We start from the raw sequence: 23,559 nt of genomic DNA on the forward strand, positions 1-23,559 counted from the left end.
GTCTCAGCCATGTGAGCACCTGCTGTTTCAATATTCACATTGTCAGACTATTGATAAATATACTAAAAAGTATAATGCATCCTAAACCAAAAAGAACAGTACATATTTAAAAGTACTTAGCAAACACCAGTGAAAGCTAACCAAAGATTTACTAAAACTTACATGAACAACATTTGATGCAGAAACAGGATAAGTTATAATGTAATAATAGTATGTAATCTTAGCTAGCAATATAGAGAGGTATAGGAGAGTAAAAACTTGTCTTTTTTGTCTCACAACATGTTCTAAGTGTAATTCAGCGAGGACAAAAGGTCATCAATTCAAAGAAATGCTAAATCTTTTCCATCTCTTTCTGGCATTTAACTAATACACAGAGAACCTGATGAAACAAAGGAAGATTCAAAAGTGGGTCTTGACGTTTATATAGATATAAAAATATAAATACTACTAACACTTCAAATTAGTGTTTTCAAATGATATTTTACTTCAGAGTCACTCATAAAATAAGATCAAATATGAGGGACAAGTATTACCACATTAGTCTACTCTCCATTTCTGAAATGGTGTGAGACTTTGAGTCAGACCCAAAACAGTGTTTTCTATCATCCTTAGCATAATTTTAGCTGTTTCTTAATTAGTGACAATGTCTGCAGTAAGTAGGAATATGAATGAAAGCATTGACTAGCTTTATTTTTTAAATATAGTTGCTCATCTTGGTGACTCATTCTGGTGTTAGTTTTTATTTTGTTTCTAGAGTGAGTATTCTGTCAAGAATAGCATTTCAGAAATTCAATATAATTGCAAGTGGCAATGTTTCAACACAGAGAATGCCTTAAGCAACACTAACAAATTTAACGCAGAAATAATCACATCTTACAATAATACCAAAGAGAAAAATCAAAAATAATTACTTGACCAAGTGCTTGATAAGGATGTCCAGCATCTCTCTGTTCTTCTCTGGTAACTTATGCACAAGCGCATGCACTGCCTCCACTCTGTAGTTCTGATCATCTGACTCTATTAAGTAGGAAACAAATATTGCCGGTAAATTAGAACACGTGCTGAGACTACAAATGTCACCGATGTCTGTATGCTAATGCACACACACATAACAAGAAGCCAAACATGATTAGCTTTTAAAACGATGAGAACAATTTGATTGCATTTTTATACAACACGCTGAAATCTGCATTTCAAGTAACTCGTCAAAAGCAGCTACCACTGACACTGGAACTAACAGAATTAGTGACAATGTTGACCTGATATGACTCTTCAGTGAAATCCAAGATTTTACTCTTTGATATTTAAAACATTCTTGAGTGTCTTTTTTTTTTCTTATCAAGGGAAGAATAGGGAAATAACTTCAAATTCTAAACTGGAATCATTAGAAAACAATCTTACATCTCTGTATCTAATTACTCCATTTGTGACAAGGAGATAATTCTCTCCCTCGCTCCAATTTTTCAATGCAAGCTAGGAAAATAAAGGTCCCTGGATGAGGGATGAATGCTATAAACGAATTATCAGCCCATACAGAACAAACAAACATATAAATCGGGGTTTAAAATTTCATGCAGAAGGCAGTCACACAGAACCTCGAAAAAGACCAGAAGAAACCACTGGGCAGCTTCATCTACTGTGACTTCCCTGTTCTGAGGGTTTTATGTGACACTGCTGTCAACACAGTGACAGGGGAGAACTCAGATCCATGGCCGGATCACTGAATAACAACCAAGGAAAAAAATAAGGATAGTAACAGAGGAGACTAAGGGTTAGAACCAGTATTACTTTCATAAAAGTGTATTTGTTATTTACTTACTAACAGCAACAATGAAATCTTTGTGCAGCTTGAAAGTCATCAGTGGTTCTGAAAGACACCTGGTTGCAAAAAAACATTAAAAAGAAATTTTTTTATAAAAAGCATTACTCAAAGTCTTTTCGAGTCTCATTGGTGTGATTACGATAGCCCTCAATGTATTTTAGTATGTCCCCTATAAATCCTAGACATATTTTCCAGACTGAATAGAAATTTCTGATACTGCCCTTTGTTAGGTGACCTGTTTAGGAAATCTAGATTTATAGAAAGCATAGAACACCGACTGTCTGGATTTGATGTTATTATGTTTATTTTGAATGTCATATATAGAGACCCAGAAAAAAGTTCTCTTGGAAGCATCATGTTCCTTGAAAATTTTGTCTCTTACTACTAAAAATGTTAGAAGAAAATGGTAGTGTGGGAGGAGTATTGTGGTTGTGAAGACACAAACAGCACAGGATAAAAAGCTATGCCTTTGCAGAGATTTTTATTCTCCTCCAGCAATGATGCCACGAAACCTTGTGCTATACAGCTTAAGGGATTCAGAAAAGGAAGACTGTGCACAACATGCCTTGTGGTTAACATAAAAAATTTAAATGAAAACATGCAATTAATTAAATTCTGACAAATTTAGGTCTCTTTAAGGCATGACTATCTCAATAAGGCAGAAAGTGTGTGACAGATCTTAGTTTTTTTATTACAAATAATCACATGGATATTAGGCAAGATAATAATATACTCGATTATTACCATGCTAATGGATACAAGCAATGAAGTATGATATCAATAAGCAAAAGATTAATGGGCCAGAAAAGCAATACTGAGATATGTGTAGTATCATACTTACCTGAGGTAGTTTTTTAGTCCACTTGTTATTGTTTTATTGTCCCAAAGTTCCATATCAATATCCATATCAGGAGGAGATTTAGGGGCTGGTAGAAATTTGAATTATGATTGTGTTATAGTTTGACTAACACACTAACTGGAAAAGCATCAAACCAGAAGCTAATAGATCAGTCATTTAGCTCATGTGACTGCTTATCAGCCAGATTAACTACCAATCTGAATATTTCTCTGTCAAAGCATTAATAAAAATGCATTTAGCACTCATATTTATTACCTGTAAACATTAATTATATGTCCTGTATCAAAATGCAAAGCCCAAGTCAAAAGAGAATTACTAATATATTTGGCTTAGACATTCAAATACAGGAATGAGAGAGCCAAATTAGCAAGAGAAGTGAAAGACTGGAACAACTGCATATGCTGTGTTAGCAAAGTTAGAGCATTTCTGAAATATGCCAAATAGATACCAATAAATAGAACTTTAAAACCTAAAGAAATGCATTTTAACAGTAATTCGCTCATGTACATCAATGGTTACATGCAGAAACTGAATACTAATGCACACAAAAAACTAGTTACATGGATCACTCATTTTAAGACTGGAAACTCAATTCAGTGGCAGTAAGTGCACATACAAAGTTGTAAATACTATGACACAATTTGTGAGCACAGCAGTTAAGAAAAAAGGGACCACAGCGCACTCACTGCGCACTCACAAAGGTTCATTTCAGATACTTACAAAATACAGTATTCATCAGCTTTTGCACTTTGGAGTTGACACCACCTATTCTGTACAGTCCCAGGATTGTTATACCTACACAATGAAAATGATGAAAATAAGGTTATTTCAATATATGTTGATGAATTCTTGGTGTATGTATTCAATCTATACGTATTTGTGGAAAATTGTGTATTTATATTCTCCAGTACTGGTTTACCTTACTGAATTCTTTTCTTGGATATTAACAAATGCATTTCACTGAATGCACGCTATACTATGCATTAATCATAATTTTACATTAACGGAACCCTTCTGCACAGAAAAGAGCCATATTAGAAAACCACAAAGGAGACGCCTGGGAAAAGTGAAAAATAAGACCCCAAAGCAGTCTTAAAATATATTACACATCAGCAAGTTTATCTTAGCCGGACTTCAGAGGAATTACTACACATCTCTGTTTGCTTACACTATCCCTTTCAACTATAGTTTTGACTGACATTTACAGGAGAAATGATTTTTACCAAAATAAAAATATATACTGTGTACTGTTGCAACACTGTAGTTAAGAATTTATGTTATGAATGGATCCCCATGCAAAATAGAGTCAAGTCCTAATTTATCTGTAAATTCCTTTTTTTTTTTAAGACCACAGACCCTAATAAGCAAATAATGTTTAAAGTGCAACATTCACAACACAGTATTTCAGTAATCCAATGATGATAATTTCATTGTTTTTAACCGCCTTTTAAAACCAACAGGATTTAAAAGTCTTCCCTTCTCCCCACTTCAGGTCTTGCCTTTTAAAAAAACATTCCAAAGTCTGATCTCACTTAGACAAACTAAGTGTTTTGTTTTGAAAACCATCATCAGTAGAGTGATTATTATTTCCTTTTGTACATTCCCATTACAAAAAAATGAGCTTCTAAACACTTTTAAAAACCGGATAAATCGTCTGTAAAATAAATGAATAAAATAATAGGAGTTATGCTCTGCAAAAAAGATGTTTCAGCACAGTACTCGTGCTGCTTTTTGGTCTTCAGGTTTCACGTCAGAAACCAAAGTTGGGAGCTGAGGCTCCCTACAGTTTTACCATGTAAAAGCACAATTTGGTGCACACAAATTAAAGCCTAAAGACGTGTGCAACTGTGTATTAGGCTGTCTAAACAACATGAAATTACAGAAAATGTCTGAAAACCCCATTTAAATGATACGTTGATATTGTTGTTGGAACTCGTGCCAACAGTTTTAAGTGTAAAGCACACAGATAAAATGTGAGAAGTACAAACCAAATGATGGATGTACTTGAAAGCACAGCTGTGAAACATGTAGAATTAATCAAAGTAATATTCAAGAAAAAATATTCATAATAATCTAATACAGAATTTGTGATTTAATACATACCTCTTGTTTCTACAGCATGTATACATTTCCTCACGAAGTTGAAACCTGCTTCATTTAAGAACACTATAAAAAGAAGAAAAAAATTATTTTTTTCTAACTTAGCAATACACAAAATCTCTGTGCTTAGCTACATTCACATGTTAGTCAAGAAGGACTGATAGATGTTTATCCAATAGATTCTGATACTTATTGTAGATACATCCTTAGCACTCAAAATCCAACTTTCTAATTATTAGTGTATCATTAATAGAAGAATATTCTACTATCTTTCTCAGAAATCAGCAGCCCCTCTACAGATACAGCTGAAATCTTGTTGTTTTAGAAGATTTCTCTATTCCCTTCCCTCTGGTGAAGAAAATGCTTTTAAGAGTTCACGACCTACATTATGAATAGAATGTGTTTGTAGGTTTTAATACAATATTGTTTGTTCCTTGTGCATGTATGTAACCACTCATAAAATGGTAACTCAGGAAAACAACTTTTGTTATTGAATTTAATTAGTGAGATTATTTCAAATGAATGTATTTCTCATTAATTTTTGTATCTTCAATGCTCATTGCACTAAATAGCTTAATAAAGATAATAAATTCCCTTAAAGCAGCATATTTGTCACCATTTAAATAAACATCATCATATAAAAAACAGATGTAATGGCTTAAATTTTAGATTTATGGAGTCTCAAACATACATCCTATGAAGATGTATGTCCATACATGACACTTCTCTCTCTCCAAGTTACATACATTCACAAATACATTTAAATTATGTTTACATATTTGTGTTAATAAAATATTATGTTAATAATATATATGTTAGTATAGGATTAACATAATTATACACGTAAGTCTCATAGTATCTTTAAATATAGTAATTTTGCTACTCAGTGTATGTGCAAGAGATGAATATACACCTAAACCAAAAAGATATGACGGGCTGAGGCCAATTGTACGAGGTTCAACAAGACCAACTGCCAGATTCTGCCCTTGGGTGACAACAGCCCCAGGCAACACTACAGGCTTGTGGAACAGGAGATGGAGGGTTGCCAGGTGGAAAAGGACCTGGGGGTGTTGATAGACAAACAGCTGAACATGAGCCAGCAGGGTGCCCAGGTGGCCAAGGCCAATGGCATCCTGGCCTGTACCAGAACTAGTGTGGCCAGCAGGGGTAGGGAAGCGATCGTGCCCCTATACTCGGCACTGGTGAGGCCGCGTGTCAAGTATCGCGTGCAGTTCTGGACCCCGCACTCCAGGAAAGACACTGAGGTGCTGAAGCCTGTCCAAAGGAGGGCAATGAATATGGTGAAGGGTTCAGAGAAAGAGTCTTATGAGAGAACTGGGATGTTTCGTCTGGAGAAAAGGAGGCTGAGGGGAGGCCTTATCGCTCTCTATGGCTCCCTGAAAGGAGGCTGTAGCAAGGTGGGGGCTGGCCTCTTCTCCCAAATAATAAGCAATAGGATGAGAGGAAATGGCCTCAAGTTTCACCAGGGGAGGTTTACATTGGACATTACAGAAATCTAGCAATATTTGGTAACTCTACATAAACAAAGAGCTTACTTTCTTCCTTCTTGCTAATAATGGCTGGCAGTGTGTAGATCTGTAAAAAAAATGGAACAGGTCAGTGTTTGTGCTTTAAATTCTACATTGCAATGTCAGTTGGTAGCTGCAACATGCTGTGTACTAGCTTGCTGCCAGGGGGAAGCCAGCCTTGTCTTTCACCTTCTCTTGATGTTTACCCCTGCTGCACTCATCCAGGTGAACAGTCCTCTGTTAGCATAGGCACCCATATGTGTTACAGCTCAGATCTGCAGACTCCACAGGGGTTAAATTTTAATACAACTATTGATTTAATTTCTGTACCGTTTCAGTCAAGCAAGCAGCTTTTAAAGACACTCATCTATCTCATAAAACTGATCAATATATTCTTCCCCCTTGGATATAGGTCTGGCATCACCCTCATTCAGTAACTAGATTAAAAGCAGGTTAATAGTGGGAAGCCTGTCTCTTCATTTTCAACACATTTTTACACTCTCTGAAGTGCCTTTCATGATGGTGCTGATTGTTTAATCCATCATATTGCCCAAAAGATGGTTTGTTTTTACCAGGACAGAAACTACCACTTCACAAATGTTATTTGAACCATGAATTGTCTTAGACAGCATGCTGTCCTATTATTTAAACATTAAATATCCTAACATAAGATAAAAATGTATAAATAAAGGCTTACATTCACTAATAGCCCTGCTTTTCTTCTTTGTACCTATCTTCTCTGTGTACTTGTGACAGTGCCTCACAAAGAACAGGACTGTATTTGCCTGTACTGTAACAGAGTATTTGAATTGTATAATAGCTTCTTTCTTTATTATGTGTGTCATAAAACTGTAAAAAGAAAAGAAAAATGAAAAACCATCCTTACTGGTTCCTTTCCGTCCATAGCTTCAAGCCAAAGTTTTCGGTTGGATTCTGAAAAAGCTTGCAGTGTGATGATTCCAGGTCTGTCAAAAACATACACTGAAGTTACTAATTTGTTTTTCTCAAAAAGTATCTATAGTCAGAATCCAAATGCACATTGACATGAAGTGAATATATTAAGGACAGAGAGAAGTTAAAGAAAGTTGACTGCTTCTGAAATAACACAGTAACTTTGATGTAGATTTAAAACCATGTAATTTTGCAGGCTTAGTTCTAAGTGCTACAACCCTCTAATAGGCCTTAGGTATATCCATATTGAAAGATGAGTTATACAGTTGCAAAAGGGAACCCATACAACCCCTTTTTCAGTGGAGAGATGCTTAGAGTGGAAAATATAAGGGCATGATGCATCATGTCAGTTTGACTAAATATGTTTATGTCTGAGCTGGTTATCTATGTTCCTTTCATAGCAAATGAAGAGAAGTAGTACTTTGAGATTAATCATCACATTCCAAAATAGACATCAAAAGTCAGTCAAAATAAAAGCGCACTAAAACAGTTACCGAAAAAGAGCACTTCAAGATAGTATCTCAAGTTCGGAGCTGTAAAACCAGTTTTGTTGAGTACTTCATGGTGCAGGAATTTTTTTCTTGAGATGATTCAAAAAATCAGCTCTTTCTGCTGACTGTGCTCTAACCGTTATGAAAGTAGTTTAAAAAGTGCCATATCCATCTTTTAAAAATTCTCAACTGTTTTAGTACACATTCTTTTATTTACACATCTGTTCATATAATTATTTCAGGAATAAAGAATAAAATTTGTTCCCTCATCCCTTTCACTGGTTCCCATTACTCTTTTTCTATAGAATGTCAAAGCTTCATCAACATTGAGAAGAGATTAATATTGCCCTTGTACATGAACTTCCAACAAATACTTCTAGGTATTTCACAGAATCACAGAATGTCAGGGGTTGGAAGGGACCTCGAAAGACCGTCTAGTCCAGCCCCCCTGCCAGAGCAAGATCATCTACAGTAGGTCACACAGGAACGTGTCCAGGAAGGTTTTGAATGTCTACAGAGAAGGACACAACCTCCACAGCCTCCCTGGGCAGCCTGTTCCAGGGCTCTGTCACCCTCATAGTGACAATTCTTTTCTAATATTTCTGTGGAAGCTCCTATGCTCCAGCTTGTATCCACTGCCCCTTGTCCTGTCACTGGACAACCCTGAGGAGAGCCTGGCTCCATCCTCCTCAGCCTCCCCTTCTCCAAGCTAAAGAGACCCAGCTCCTTCAGCCTTTCCTCATCAGGGAGATGTTCCACTCCCTTCATCATCTCTGTGGCTCTGCGCTGGACTCTCTCAAGCAGTTCCCTGTCTCTCTTGAGCTGAGGGGCCCAGGACTGGACACAATATTCCAGATGTAGCCTCACCAGGGCAGAGTAGAGGGGCAGGAGAACCTCTCTCGACTTACTAGCTACTCCCCTTCTAACACACCCCAGGATGCCATTGGCCTTCTTGGCCACGAGGGCACATTGCTGGCTCATGGGCATCCTGCTGTCCACCAGAACCCCCAGGTCACTTTCTCCTACACTGCTCTCCAGCAGGTCAGTCCCCAACCTATACAGGTACTTGGGGTTGTTCTTTCTGAGGTGCAAAACTCTACACTTACCCTTCTTGTATTTCAGAAGATTTCTCCTCCCTCAACTCTCCAGCCTGTCTAGGTCTCTCTGAATGGCAGCACAGCCTTCTGGTGTGTCAGCCACTCCTCCCAGTTTTGTGTCACCAGTAAACTTGCTGACAGTGCACTCTGTTCCCTCATCCAGGCTGTCATTGCCTATTTGTACCCTCTGCTTACTTGCAAAAAAATTCCCTACCTCCCTGCTAAATAAAAAAAAAACTTTTGGAAAAGCGAACTTTCTGTCAGCCTGAGAAAGTTACAATCATGACCAGGTAACTTTGTATTCTACTCCTATTTTAGTCTCCCACACTTTCAGAACACCTAAAAACTTACAGGCCATGCACATATGTAATCAATCAAAGTGTCCAAAAGGAACAAATAATGTTTAAAAAGTGCCTGTAACTATCTCTTTGAATAGAACCTGAAGAACTGCAGATGGAACTAATTGTTCTGTGTAGTTTTGTACAGAAGAGAGAAGGGACAACCCTCACTGTGGATACGTTACAACGGTACTGCCTCAGATGTGTCTTAATAAATGCAATTCTGTTTAGAAAAACAAAAAAAACAACTTCAAACTCAACCTGTTAATTCAAGCTTGGCAACTTTCAAGACACCAATTAGTCTCAACATCTGTTCATATTAAATTTCTACTTCTTAAATCTGAACTCAGTCACAAATCTATTTTAGAAAAATAATGTACTATACTTGAAAGTACTGAAGTAGCCTAAAATTTATTATGTAAACATAGCAGGTGCGAATGGAATTTAAAATGACAGTAACAGTCACAAACCATTTCTGACTACAAAAGTCAGTCTATCTATCATATTTTCAGGGAAAATCTAATTCAGGATTTTTCTTTGTTCCTCAGCTTGAGAAAAATACTTCTAAAAAGTACTGTGTACATAACCTTCAAATACAGAAAATCTATTTTCATCTATCTTATTTAATTATATATCCAGCAAGAAGTGAAAAAATGTTGTAGAAGAAATTTTCAAAAAATGAAAAATTATCTGCTATAATAAATTTCTGAAAAAAATGAGATTAGTACAGAACATACTTCTTAATAGGTATTTATAAAAATATTTATGATCTTTTCCTAAAAGAGGGTTGTCAGCTGTGCTACAGGATCTGTAAGAATCAGTCTTGCATCTGCACGCAAACATAATGGAGTTAACACATACCCAAAGGAGTGAATTTTGTTAGAAAAACAGATCTGATCAAATAATTACTAAGTTCTGAAAGCCTACTTTGTCTAGATACAAGCATATTGAGAAATACATGTTCCTATTACAGGTGTAATTATTATATATTGATTCCAAGTGCTCCTACTTTTAATCATCTGGAATTTTTTAACACAATGAGAAAAATTCAAACCTCTCGAATACTTCAATATCAAAACAGAAACGCTTGTCAATTGAATCTGTCTTTCTCCGGATGCAAGATTTTAGCTTGTATATTTCTGGTGAGCTTGTGACAAGGCCATTCTATAAAACAAAACAGAACAAAATTAGCACGGGCAGTATGCTGCTATACATTGGCTTCATATTTTAAATTAACTGTATTAACAGTCCAAAAAACATGTCTTAATATCGGGATGAAATTATTTAGGAAGATATACAATAATTTATCCATATAAAATATAAGACTACAGTTAATAGCTATTAGTTACATATTTGTTATTTAATAATTATATTTCAGAAAAATCTCTAAATTAAAAACTTTACCAGCATCTGCATATGTAACGTGATTATATCATGATCAGGTTATGAAAGCCAAAGCTCTGATAGAATTAAATCTGTCCAGGGACGTCAGTGCAACAAGAAAAAGCTTCTGTTGGTACATTGGTGACAAAAGGAAGATTAAGGATAATGTGGGTCCTCTCCAGAAGGAAATGGGAGACTTGGTTACCTGAGACACGGAAAAGGATTTTTGCCTCAGTTTTCACCGGCAAGTGCTCCAGCCACGCTGCCCAAGGCACAGAAGGCAGGGACTGAGCAAATGAAAGATGAAGAATGACGGCGCGCTGCAGTTGATCAGTTTGGAGAATATCTAGGGAATCTGAATGTACACAAGTCAATGGAGCCTGATGAGAAGCACCTGCAGGTCCTGAGGGAACTAGCAGACGAAGTTCCTGAGCCACTATCCATCGTATTTGAGAAGTCATGGCAGTACAGTGAAGTTCCCACTGACTGGAAAAGGGGAAACATCACCCCTGTTTTTAAAAAGCGGAAAAAGGGAAGACCCAGGAAGCTACAGGTCAGTCATTCTCACCTCTGCCTCCAAAGATCATGGAGTAGATCCTCCTGGAAACTACACTAGGGCACATTGACAACAAGAAGGTGATTAGCGATAGCCAACTGGGCTTCACTAGGGGGCCAGTTAGCTCAGTCGGTTGAGCGTGGTGCTGATAACACCAAGGTTGCAGGTTCGATCCCCGTTCGGTCCCCATGTGTTGCCTGATCTAGTTGAGAGGCGTCCCTGCCTATGACAGGGAGGTTGGATTAAATGATCTCTGAGGTCCCTTCCAGCCTAGGCCATTCTATGATTCAGTAAGGGCTAATTGTACCTCACAAATTTGGTGGTGATGGTGTAACAGTGTTGGTGGAAAAGGGATGAGCAACTGACATCATCTCCTGGACTTGTGCAAAGCATTTGACACTGTCCCACACGACATCCCTGTCTCTGTATTGGAGAGACACGGATTTGATGCATGGAGCACTTGATGTATAAAGAATTGGCTGGATGGTTGCACTCAAAGAGTTGTGGTCAACGGTGCAGTCTCCAAGCGGTGACCAGGGAAGAGCAGTGTTCCTCAGGGTTCAGCATTGGGACTGGTGCTGTTTAACATCTTCGTAGGATTGAATGTCCCGTCAGCAAGTTTGGTGATGACACCAAGCTGTGTGGTGTGGTAGACACACTAGAGGGAAGGGATGTCATCCAGACGGAACCTTGACAGGCTTGATAGATGAGCCCGTGCAAACCTCATGAAGTTCAACAAGGTCAAGTATAAGGTCCTCCACCTGGGTCGGGGTAATCCCAAGCACAAATACAGGCTGGGTGGAGAATGAATTGAGAGAAGCCCTGCAGAGGACTTGGGTGCTGGTTCACAAGAAGCTCTGCATGACTAGGCAATGTGCACGACTAGCTCAGAACACCAACCATACCCTGGGCTGCATCAAAAGGAGCATTGCCAGCAGGTCTGATGAAGGTGATTCTGCCCCTCTATTCTGTTCTAGTAAGACTCCACCTGCAGTACTGCACTCAGCTTTAGGGCCCCCAGCATAAGAATGACATGGATGTGTTGGAATGAGTACACAGGATGGGATCTGGGGGCTGGAGCACCTCCCTTATGAGAATAGGCTGAGAGAGTTCGGGCTGTTCAGCTTGGAGAAGAGAAGGCTCCTTAATATAGTGGAAGGCTCCTTCCAGTACTTAAAGGGGGCCTAGAGGAAAGCTGGAGAGGGACTCTTGATCAGCGAATGTAGTGATAGGACATGGGGTAATGGTTTCCAATTGCAAGAAGGTAGATTTAGATTAGATATTAGGAAGGAATTCTTCACTGTGAGGGTGGTGAGGCACCAGAATAGGTTGCCCAGAGAAGCTGTGGATGCCTCATCCCTGGAAATGTTCAAGGCCAGCTTGGATGGGGCTTTGAGCAACCTGGTCTAGTGGAAGGTGTCCTCGCCCATGGCAAGGGGGTTGGTACTAAATGATCTTTAAGGTCCTTTCCAATCTGAACCATTCTATGATTCTATGATAAAATTACATGTTAGAATGAACAAATTTTGTCAAGCCTCATATACAGATAAATAAGATTCCTAAAGAATAAAGCTGATTCCTATTCCTGACCACTATCATTCTGAGTTGATGTAACGTTGAAAAGGCTGACACAATAAGCAGAATTTCTGAGGAATGCAGATGTCATTCCTGTCTTCAAGAGCAAGAAGGAAGTACAGAATCACAGAATCATTTAGGTTGGAAAAGACCTTTAATATCATGGAGTCCACCTGTTAACCTAGCAATGCCCAGTCCACTGCTAAGTCATGTCATCAAGTACTACACATCTTTTAAAAACCTCCAGGGATGGTGACTCCACCACTTCCCTGGGCAGCCTGTTCCAATGCTTGATAACCCTTTTAGTGAAGAGATTTTTCCCAATATCCAATCGAAGACTCTCCCAGCAAAAATTGAAGACATTTCCTCTTGTCCTTTGGGGAACTACAGGTCAATCTGCATTACCTTGATCTCTGGGAATGTAATGAAGTGAAAAATCCGTGAAAGCATTTCCAAGCATACTATGGACAGTAGTCAGCATGGATTCATTGAAAGAGAAATCACGCAGTATCAACTTTACAGCCCTCTACAATGTGATGCATAGCTCACTGGATGATGGAAGAACAAAGAATACTATTTATCACAACTTTAGCCAGGCTTTTGAAACTACATCCTACTACAGTAGGTTGTTTCCTACTACATCTTCATAGACAAACGGCTGAAGCACAGGCTAGATAAATAGATGGTGAGGTAAGCTGAGAACTGGCTGAAGTGCTGAGCTCACAGCAGAAGTCTAGCTGCAGCATCACTAGTGGTATGCTCAAGGGGTCAGGACTGGGGCCAGAACTGTTTAGCATGAATAGGAATAAACCCAGGCACCAGGACAGGCTGGGCTGACAGGGTGGAAAGCCGCTTGGCAGAATAGGACTTGCAGGTCTTTGTGGGCAACAAGTTGACCATGAGGCAGCAACGTGCTCTTGCCTCCTAGGCTGCACGAGGCAGAGCATTGCCAGTAGGTCAAGGGAGGTGAGCCTCACCCTCTCTTCAGCACTGGTGAGAAACCTAGTGCTGAGCTCCCCGGCACAAGAGCAACAGCGATGTACTAGAGCAAGGTCCGCTAAGGGCAACCAAGGTGATTAAGGACTTGGAGCATCTGTCGTATGAGGAGAGGCTGAGAGAGCTGAGACTGTTCAGACTGCAGAAGGAGAATCATATCAGTGATTCATCTATAAATACCTGATGGGAGGGAGTAAAGAAGACTGAGTCAGATTCTTCTCAGTGGTGCCCAGTGAAAGGATAACAAGCAATGGGCACAAACTGTAATACAGGCAATTCCAATTGAGCTTAAGAAGTAGCCTTTTTCATGGTGGTCAAATGCTGAAAAAGGTTGCCCACAGAGGCTGCGGGGTCTCCATCCTTGGAGATATGTAAAATGTGACTAGACACAGGCCTCGCTAACCTGCTTTGGTTGACCCTGCATTGAAATTAAACTAGACGAACTCCAGAGCTCCCTTCCAAACCTCATCCATTCTATGATCCTCTGCAAACGTCATTGATTTCCTATGCATTTGGAACCACCATATTAGATAAATTATTAAATATGTGGTTTATATATATTTTAAAAGAAATGTTTTAATTTAAATATATATCTATGCTATCTAAGACATGCACCGCTTCATGTACGAAAACTTTGTGCTTTGTTCACCACTTTTTTCTTTTAACAGTTCCTCAGTGTTTACTATAAAAGATGGAGTACAAAGTTCATGTATGTGTGACTCACCACTTTTCCACCAGATTTTGTTTCAGCTATACTCATTGTAAACGTCTTTGTTCCTTTATCATAAGTGCAGTAATGTTTTACCCAAGTAAATCCAAGAGGTCCTAGATTAAAGAGAGACAACAATAAAAATAATCACTTTGGCATTTTATCCCTATTTTAGTTGGAGAAACAAAACATAACAGCATCCACATGTAGCCTTCAAAATTCAAAACTCCCCTAATTTTTTAATTTGAACATGTTCAGGTGTAATTTTCAAATACCGCAGCTTGATAACCTTGCCCAACAATGTCCTAGTAGACTGATTTTCTTTGTCAACTGGATGGGTAATAGCATTTTACTAGGTTAAACAGGCAGGAGACAGGCAATATCCTGAGGATTTTTCTGCCTCAGAAATAGAGTTGAAGATTTTATCAACCCAAATGAAGCACAAGAATTCAGTAGTACATCCTTACTCTGAGGGAAACCTTGAAGTCTTATATTAGATCCAGAAAACTGGACGAAGTTATGAAATCAGAGTGCACTTCCCTTTACTTTCAGAGTTCTAGTCAAAGGTAACAAATGCTCCTGGCAGTGTCATAGGAAGGCTATTCTTCTAGCTGTTTCCTTCAGGGAGTGTGTGAAATGGCACTGGCTCAGAGATAAATTTGATAGTTGAACACTGATGGGTGATTTCACTACATGAAAGGAAAGAAAGAAAAGGAACAGTGCACTCTAAAACAACAGCGGATTAGAGATGAGAGATAAAATACTGTCTGGCAAAGGTGGTACCTACTGCAAGAAATGGGGCATTTTATGCCTTGGAAGGGGAACTGCTGCAGAAGGGGTGGCTGTAAAAGTGATGCACAACACAACTGACCACATCCACAAACTGACAATTGCATGCACTCACAATTGCAAAGTGTAACATCCTGAGGGATTCACTAGTCTTCGATTTCAATAGACATACAAGAAATATACAGCGATCCCCAAGTAAGTGAATGAAAGCCTTATCCTAAAGAGGTCACACTGCACTACTTCTCAGTCCTTCCCAAAGAAGGATGCAGAAGATGTTTTCAGTCCTGGATTACCCAGAGCTTTGCTCAGACATTGCTGTGAACCTTTAGTGAATCTAAACACAAAACTCTCTTGACTGTAAACTCAAAGTTATTTTAAACTTCATCCACTAAGCCTGCTTAGATACAGGGTTTTGTAATGTGTTCTTTGCTGTGAGGACATGGAGTAAATCCTCCCACCATTTCCATTATTCTCTCCACATCCTAAATTACAGCTAAAATCTCCCACAGGTTTTTTTGGGGGGTGAACAAAAAAAAAGTGTTTATTGTGGCACAGAGAACAAGGTAAGCTTCCAGATTCCTGCAGATACATCTGAAGGGGTGGTACACTGCAGAGGACAGGATAATTCAGGTTTTTGCACTGTGGCTGATCCTCCTTGAGCTAGAACATTATGGCTAGGACAGGACTGGTTAATAAACAGCACTGGCAGCATTCAAAGTGACTACGTAACACGTAGTAAATAGGTAACGTTTTAAAAACATCTTGATTTTTGTGGACAGGAAAATTAGGGTAGAGAGTGGGATATTGTGTGTAAGCTTGTCTCAGCAGCAGATTACAACCCCATTTCTTCTACTACCATTTGCACAGCTCCTGGGTACTCAGTTGCAGGGACCAAACACGACGGCTGTGTAAAGAGGTACCACGAAGGCCAATATATATATACATGTGTATATCTATATTTTTATATATTTCTATATAAAATGCAGTATTGCAACTACTGTGTGAATTCAGGGTAGGAGAGGACTAGATGATACTTTCAATCCATATGTGATTCTGCCAATTCATTTCAATGGGAGTTACTCTTAGGAAAAATATGATATTGATGTTTTTCGAAGTACAGTAAATCTAGACCTTTCAATTACTTTTAAAAAAGAAGTGCTCTGAATTAAAAGCAAACTTCGAAGTTTTGCTACAGAGACAATGGCTTTGCCTTCTAAATGCCGCTTTCCACAAAAGTCGTGGATATACAAGAGATTCCATCAGTCATGTAAGTGGGATGTCTGGCAATCCAGAAATGTAGATGTGGAAATTTGCAGCCTGTTACACTGACTTGGAGAAAGTTCTCCCACTGCCTGCACTTTGCAGGAAATTAACACCATGAATTAAAAAGTCAAATGGCTACCCATCCTCTGAAGCTGGCTGTTCTGTTCCTGTATCTTTTCACTTAGGAAAAGAAAATCTATAATTATTCTAAATCAATTTTTCCTCTCATGGTAATTCATTAACTCTTTTAGCATATATAAGAAGGATGAGTACTCTCAGAGCAGTTTTAGATTAGTTTAGAAGTCACCTGGATTTCATTAAAAGATTGTAGCCAGACACCTACATTGTAGCTTTAAGTCTATTTTTCACAATTGTCAATTTGAATGAAAACAATTTATGTCCTACTGCTATTATTTTCAAAAAAACATACTTACCACCATCCATATCAGTAATAAATACATAAAGCATTTACTCCCATGAATAGCAAACATTTAACCCAGTTGCCTGTAATTTGGCAGCAGTCTATGGGATGACAGTTGTAAGAAAGTAAACCCTGGGTGACCAGGAAATGTACAACTAGTACCTTCCCCACTGACACGGAGATTGCAGACCCTGTTACACTGACTCCACAATAAACTAATGAACAAATTTCTTTTCAGTAAGAGGATGTCAAGTTGGCCTCGCACTATTTAATGAAGCACAGCATGTGCCCAGTGCTTCACTCCTTTTCTCCCTCCCCCTGTACCAGGGCTCAGTCTAATTTCCACTTAACACAGGTTTCTTTTATCATTACTCAATTAAAACATAGAGGGTCTTCTTAAAGCTTTCAGTGGTACTGAGGGTATAAGTGGCTGAGGTTAATTATGATAAACACGGAGCCTCCTTCCTTTTAGCTCACATACGGAATAAAGATTAATTTCAGGATGTTATTTGTAAAACTAATTTATCTATACCTACATGTAATCTCCTCAGTTATCATCTAAAAGGGGAGTAGCGAAGAAGATATCCTCAAAACTGAGGTGAAGTAGGGTCAAGTCTGCCACAGGAATTCTATATCCAGATGCCATGCCTTCTATTTATTTTAAGACTGACAAATTGGGTACAAAGTTGTATTTAATATCTTTTGCATGAACATTAAACTTGCTCAAGCATATACACACTACCTCAAAACACTGCTACATACTTTTCCAGTGTCAGTCTAATTCCACAGCAAATAGAAAGATGAATAAATTAATATATGAATCTGCATACCCCATGCAATGAAAACTATTTTATTGAGGGTTTTGCAGGATCTTGCCTAACACAGCTATTTTGGCTTGATTTTCTCTACTGGTTAGAGTGCATAAGAATGGCAGTGGATACTTCATGTGACATATAGCTTTGAATTCTCTTACTTGACTTTTCACATATGTCCTGGTTCTGTTTCCATTCATAACTTGATGCATTGCTAGGCTCTTCCAAGTAGTTTCAAACACTGATGAAAACTTTAGTTCTCATCATGTCTCATTTCTCATGTCATTATCATGTCTCATGAAGTGAATAAAAACTAGGTATAGATTTGCAGCTATTTTGAAGCTGACAGACTGTATTTAGACAACTTTTTTTTCTTCTTACACCTTTGTTTTCCATTACATGCATGTACATTTACTCCTAAGTTGGCTGAGACAGTGGAGATCTCTGGTACAAAATGGAAGTTGCTCCTATTGGGTGAATTACGGGCCCTGATCAGGTAAGCAAAGTACTCACAAGAAACCAGGGAGCAGCAGTTGAGTTCCTTACAAGTCTTTTGATCGCTACTCTGAGTGCTCTTTGAAAAGTGCAACTTATTTTGAATCTCTCAGTCATTTGGAAAGCACTCATAGCAGAAATTTGCAGATATTCAAACACAGAGCTGTTGTGTTGTCCTGCTAACTAAATCATTTTCTTGTCGTTGCATTTGCTGCTGTGCCTTTCAAATAAAATTAAAAGGTTTTACTCACGTTTCTCCTGCACATAGAGGTAACCTTCCATTGTCCATTGACTTGGTGGTCTGTAATCCTGGTTGGCTGATTTCATTCTTTGCATGAGTCTCTCCACTTCCTGCCTAGTGCTTTCAAAGTTATTCCGGGTCTAATACCCAGAAAAGGAAAAAACAAATGAAAGCATTATCTCAAGCAACTACTAAAACATGAATGAAGAAATAAGTAGTAATAATGCTGAGGAGATTGTATCAAAGATGAACAGAAGCGTTTGCCAGATAAATAAATTTTTTTTTAAAAAAAGCAAATAAAGAATAACACTCTTCTTTGCCCATTGCTCTAGAAACTTGCAGTAATGAAGTATAACATAGTAATGGAGAATTCAACTTAATTACACAAGTGTAAAGGAAACATAATTGAGAATATTAATATTCCTCTTTCTGCAGGTCACTAACCTCAGAAAGGAGGTAATTTCCTATTTTTAGGTATGCTTACACAATATTTTACAGACGGATACAGGCTTCCTCTCTGTGTACTCTAGGCTACACAGACAGAAGTCAGGCTAAACTAGAAGCTGCTGACAGCACAGCCCCAAACCTGAAGGAGTAAGTCCCACTGAACCACCTGAAGTACAGTGCAGAAACTTTTCAGTTGCTATCCTTCAGGTGAAATATCAATTCAAACAGATCTTAACAGAGGTCATTTTGAGTCCTTCATGAGGGAATGCCACTGAAGGGAGGAATGTCCCAATTTTGAGATCTTATCTCTATTATGTTTTTCATTACTACTATTAAGCAGACAAGACTTTGCATCAAATTATAGAAGACAAACCCAAATGGTACAAAGTACACCACGGGCCCCCTGAAGTCACAACAGGTCATGCTAGGACATGGTGACCTGTTAAGATCTGTTGTTCTGCCACCACCCTGCTACTCCTACTGCTGCTACTGCTCCTGCTCTAACCTCTACAACGATCTTAAGAACAGAAACAACAGTTCAGATCAGCTGTTCTCCAAGACTTTAACACAGAATGCAATGGAGAGCAGAGCTGTTGACAGCTACAACAGGCCGGCTGAACACTGTCCTTGGGTTGTCTTTTCCTGCATAAATTATTTCACTTTAATCTGAGGTTGAGTGATGATCTGAGTGATTAGCCCAGTCTGCACAAGGAAGCTGTGGACCTAGATCTGGAGCTAGAAACACCAGTGAATGATGTATTGTATCTTACTATATCTTCATGTATATGTTTCTCTGATGTATAAATATGCTAAAAATAATATCATAATACATTGCTCCTTCTGCCTAACTTTACATCTCTCTCTATGTCTGTGGTTTATTTACAAATTCAAGTTGCACTTATATAATATTTAAGAAGAGATATAACTATTTTTTAATTAACATTGAAATTGAAAAAATATCCTTTAATAATTCTATTTCTGTAGATATGCACATATAAAGTACTAACATATTGTCATTTACAATGTCAGTTTTGGTCTGTGCTCTGGGCTCACACTCCTCTCTGAACTTGCCATATCAAAGTAAACAAATCTCTGGAGTGAAGTATATTTTTCATCCTTTCACTGGAACTGTTCTGTGCAACAACACTGACCCCTTGTGCCTTTATCTGGAAGAATCTTAGTAGTAAACCAAAACTAGCAAATACACTATTTGAAAGTAAAAATGGCTGAGATGCTCTACAGACACTTGCATTTCGAATCAAAAGGAGAATATTAATCATCTAGAAAGTTTTGCCTTATTTGCTCAAGCAGTGTTTTAAATGGGAAGAATACCTACATATGAACAACAGACACAGAAGTGGTGGAGGCTACAGAGCTGTGCTGCACGTGTAATTGAAGCAAAACTTGGGAGAGCACAGTACTCCTAAGAATGGAGATCTACATTAACAGTGCTAAGGAAATGCCAACATATGTCTCCCTAATAGTAAGATGTTACTAGGAAAATGTTAGTGTCTTATTTTCCAGTAACCCTCAGGGAGTAACAGCTGAGTACAGCAAGGTACTCCTGTACTCCCAGACCTGTTTCATATTGCCTAAGTTAGGTGGCCAAGGCACTATCCACAATAGCTGAAGTCAGATCTTCTGAACTGTTGTAGCTTCTTTGACTCTACTGGAGTTACAACACTTTCTGTTCGGCGAGTACCTTTTTTTGAAAAAATGAAATGGAAGAGAAATTGAGTCACCCCAAAAATACAGAATTTGGATAAAATGGTAGACTTTCTTCACTTTTAAAAAAACCTTGTTCTCTATTTTGACGGTACTTCTCATGAAAAGCGTAGGGTTGGCCCACTATGTTGAACTACACTCTTTGCCTTAAAAGGCAGAGATAGTGGTTCTAATGACAGTGGTTCCAATGCAAATAGAGCATAAAGATGTTTCGTATCTACTTACTTGCATGCTCTTCTAACTATAACATCTGAGTTACAATGTGAAGTGAATATACATTTGTATACAGCAGTTACGATGAGTGGGAAACTATGTTGATTAAATGCATTTTTATTATTTCTGAAAGCTCCAGAATTTTTGGGCACAGTTAATCTTGCATGGCTCTTATGACCAAATTCAGACCAATTTACAGCAGAAGATCCATCTGCTCAGTTGCGAGTAACTCTCCACACAAACAACAGATCCTTTCTTCACATGATACGTAACACTTGTGAGAGCTGCTCAATGTGGAGGAAGGCCTCATCAGTTCTTTGATGCTCTGGAGAACAGCCAGAGATTGGCTTCCCAAGCGTGCTTTACGTGCAGTGGGAAGCTAGCAGACAGTAGGATGGGCTTTTTGTGTTAAACTGTGATCTTAAAGAAACAAACTGCATCATTCTAGACCAGTTTTATTCCAGAAAACAGGTCTTACTCTCAAGAAAGCCTTTACACATGTTTAACTTATCTGGACTACTGTTTTGTTTTTTTTAATAAAAAGTTGGCTGCTATGCCACTTTTCTGGCTCTTGCTCTCAAAATTTTGTCCTAGAAGTCACAAATTGACTATCTTGACCAGTTATTTGTTGACAGGAATCTTAATTACATTCACCTTACCAAAAATAACTTTTACCTACTCTTAGTTTGATTTCAACTTACTAAAACTTTGAAAGATTTAAAATGCAAATAAAGTGACACTTTAATATCCTGAAATTAAATTAGCAAGCAAAAGGGTGTGTTGCCTGATCTAGTTGAGAGGCGTCCTTGCCCATGACAGGGAGGTTGGATTAGATGATCTCCAAAGTCACTTCCAACCTAAGCCATTCTATGATTCTATGATTCAGAAATATTAATAACTTGAATCAGAAGTGAATGATTTAAAAAAAATAAAAAAATAAAAACTCTCCTTACGTTCTGCAAATTGAACTGCAGTTGCTGCTTGTATGGTGCAAACTCTTGAGCCAGTTCATATCCTTCATGGTAAAATGTAAATAATCCTTGAAGAAAAGCCAAGAGCTGAAAAGGTAAGACACAGAAACATTATATATTTTTAACATGCACTCTTAATGCTATATAACACAAAGATAACAGAACATACATTAACTTACAAGAAATAGGTATTACGTGAGATAGTGAAAAAGTAGTTCTAAGCAACTGCTATACACATCTTTTCTATTCAGGTGAATAGGAGTAAGTTAAAAACTAAGGACAGTTGATTTTCTATTAGTATTCAGTGGGAAAATATGGCAAACCATCAGCAAAACACATTCTGTGTTTTAGCTCCTGGAACACTCTAAGCTTTCATTACTCGCAATAGCAAAGCTTTGCTGAGCAGCGAATCCACGGTCAGACCTTGAGAGAGAGGTGTTAAACAGGCTTTTGCATCATCAAGGTGTCATTTCCACTGTAATTTATTTCACTCTCCTAGTCATTTTACCCAGCATTTCAGCTGGAGTCTTTGATGGTGTGCATTTTCCAAGTTCATCCTTTCAGAGTTCAAGTTTTTTTTCTTCAAAGTATTTCTCCACTTTCTTCATAGTAATTGCTTGGGCTATGACCTATTTTCCACAGATGAGACTCTTGAAAGTATGTTTTGGACAGGTTAATACAACACAAGAAATTCAGACTATTTCTTCCTGCTCTGAATGGAATACAAATTCTATCTGGTATGTCTGTGACTGACTCCAACAGAACAATTGAAGTCTGTACACATTCAGGTGAAAACTCTTTTTAAAGTTTGCTTTAAAATAATGTTTAAGTAGTAAAAGACGCAACTATATTTTAGCTGTTGAATTAATACATTCCTGTCATTTATTAGTTTTAAAAGCCTTCCAAATTATTCTGTTCAAAATTTTATTTTTTATTTTTCAGAATGCTGTAAATCAGCTTATCTTCTACTATTTTTTTATTATGAACTTTTTTTTTGTACATACAATTTAGCTTACAATAAAACAAGTGAAGAAAACAATGAAAAAGAGATACTAACTTGGATGTACAATAACGAAAGCTGTAACAAGAGGACAGATTTATCTTAGTATATTACAGCTACTGAAAAGCTAATCATCCAGGCTAAGTAACTGGTTGCCCAGGCTGCTATCTAACTCAGTAAAAAACAACAAGTATTCAAAGAGCATAATTCTTTTTCCTTTTTCAGACTTCTCTTTCAAGGTTGGATGAATGATCCAATGGAAACATTTATCTCTCACAATCGACTATTGAAGTAGCCTAGCCTCAGGCAACAAAAATGCTATCATTCATATTTAAAGCACTTTTCTTTGTGGTACCTGTACTGTAGATTATTGTAAGTGGAAAAGCTTAAAAATGTAGCTTTTACTGTGTTTATATTTTCTATAAATATACGCTCAGTGCTACTTGAAAAAAATGTAGTTAAATTTTCTGCTCCCACTTTCCTTTTGCTCACTAAGAGAAGGCTGTACTAAGGTAACACATGTATTTCGGGCGAATAGCTAAAATCATATTTTGCAATTTGAGAGCCCCATACATTCCAGCATCACAAAACATCCCACACTTCCACAGCCTGACAGATGAGACACCAAGGACGCAGCGCTCTGGGCAGAGGAGCCAGCATGATGACTTGCCGCTACGAGACTGAAGTCTTGTTCTCCCCTTCCCACTACTCCTCCCTTTCCCTGTTCAGCTTTGTCACAGAATCGCAGAATTGATGAGGCTGGAAAAGACCTCTGA

At 38.1% G+C, this 23,559-nt stretch overlaps 1 protein-coding gene across 1 annotated transcript in view; it reads right to left on the reverse strand.

Annotated features, from left to right (window-relative positions):
• ARHGAP42 (Rho GTPase activating protein 42) overlaps positions 1-21,870 on the reverse strand; it is a gene marked incomplete at its 5' end in the record, with an annotated part of 39,262 nt that extends 17,392 nt beyond the window's left edge. The window contains 11 exons of the mRNA XM_009866002.1: positions 912-1,017; positions 1,820-1,878; positions 2,664-2,748; positions 3,402-3,476; positions 4,785-4,847; positions 6,338-6,377; positions 7,197-7,275; positions 10,242-10,351; positions 14,422-14,522; positions 18,438-18,567; positions 21,766-21,870. Of these exons, the coding sequence (XP_009864304.1) occupies positions 912-1,017; positions 1,820-1,878; positions 2,664-2,748; positions 3,402-3,476; positions 4,785-4,847; positions 6,338-6,377; positions 7,197-7,275; positions 10,242-10,351; positions 14,422-14,522; positions 18,438-18,567; positions 21,766-21,870 (953 nt within the window). The remainder of the gene's footprint in view (positions 1-911; positions 1,018-1,819; positions 1,879-2,663; positions 2,749-3,401; positions 3,477-4,784; positions 4,848-6,337; positions 6,378-7,196; positions 7,276-10,241; positions 10,352-14,421; positions 14,523-18,437; positions 18,568-21,765) is intronic.
• Between the last annotated feature and the right edge of the window lie 1,689 nt (positions 21,871-23,559).

The sequence above is a fragment of the Apaloderma vittatum genome, unplaced genomic scaffold (genome assembly GCF_000703405.1).
Source record: "Apaloderma vittatum isolate BGI_N311 unplaced genomic scaffold, ASM70340v1 scaffold10710, whole genome shotgun sequence".
NCBI classification, from domain to species: domain Eukaryota; kingdom Metazoa; phylum Chordata; class Aves; order Trogoniformes; family Trogonidae; genus Apaloderma; species Apaloderma vittatum.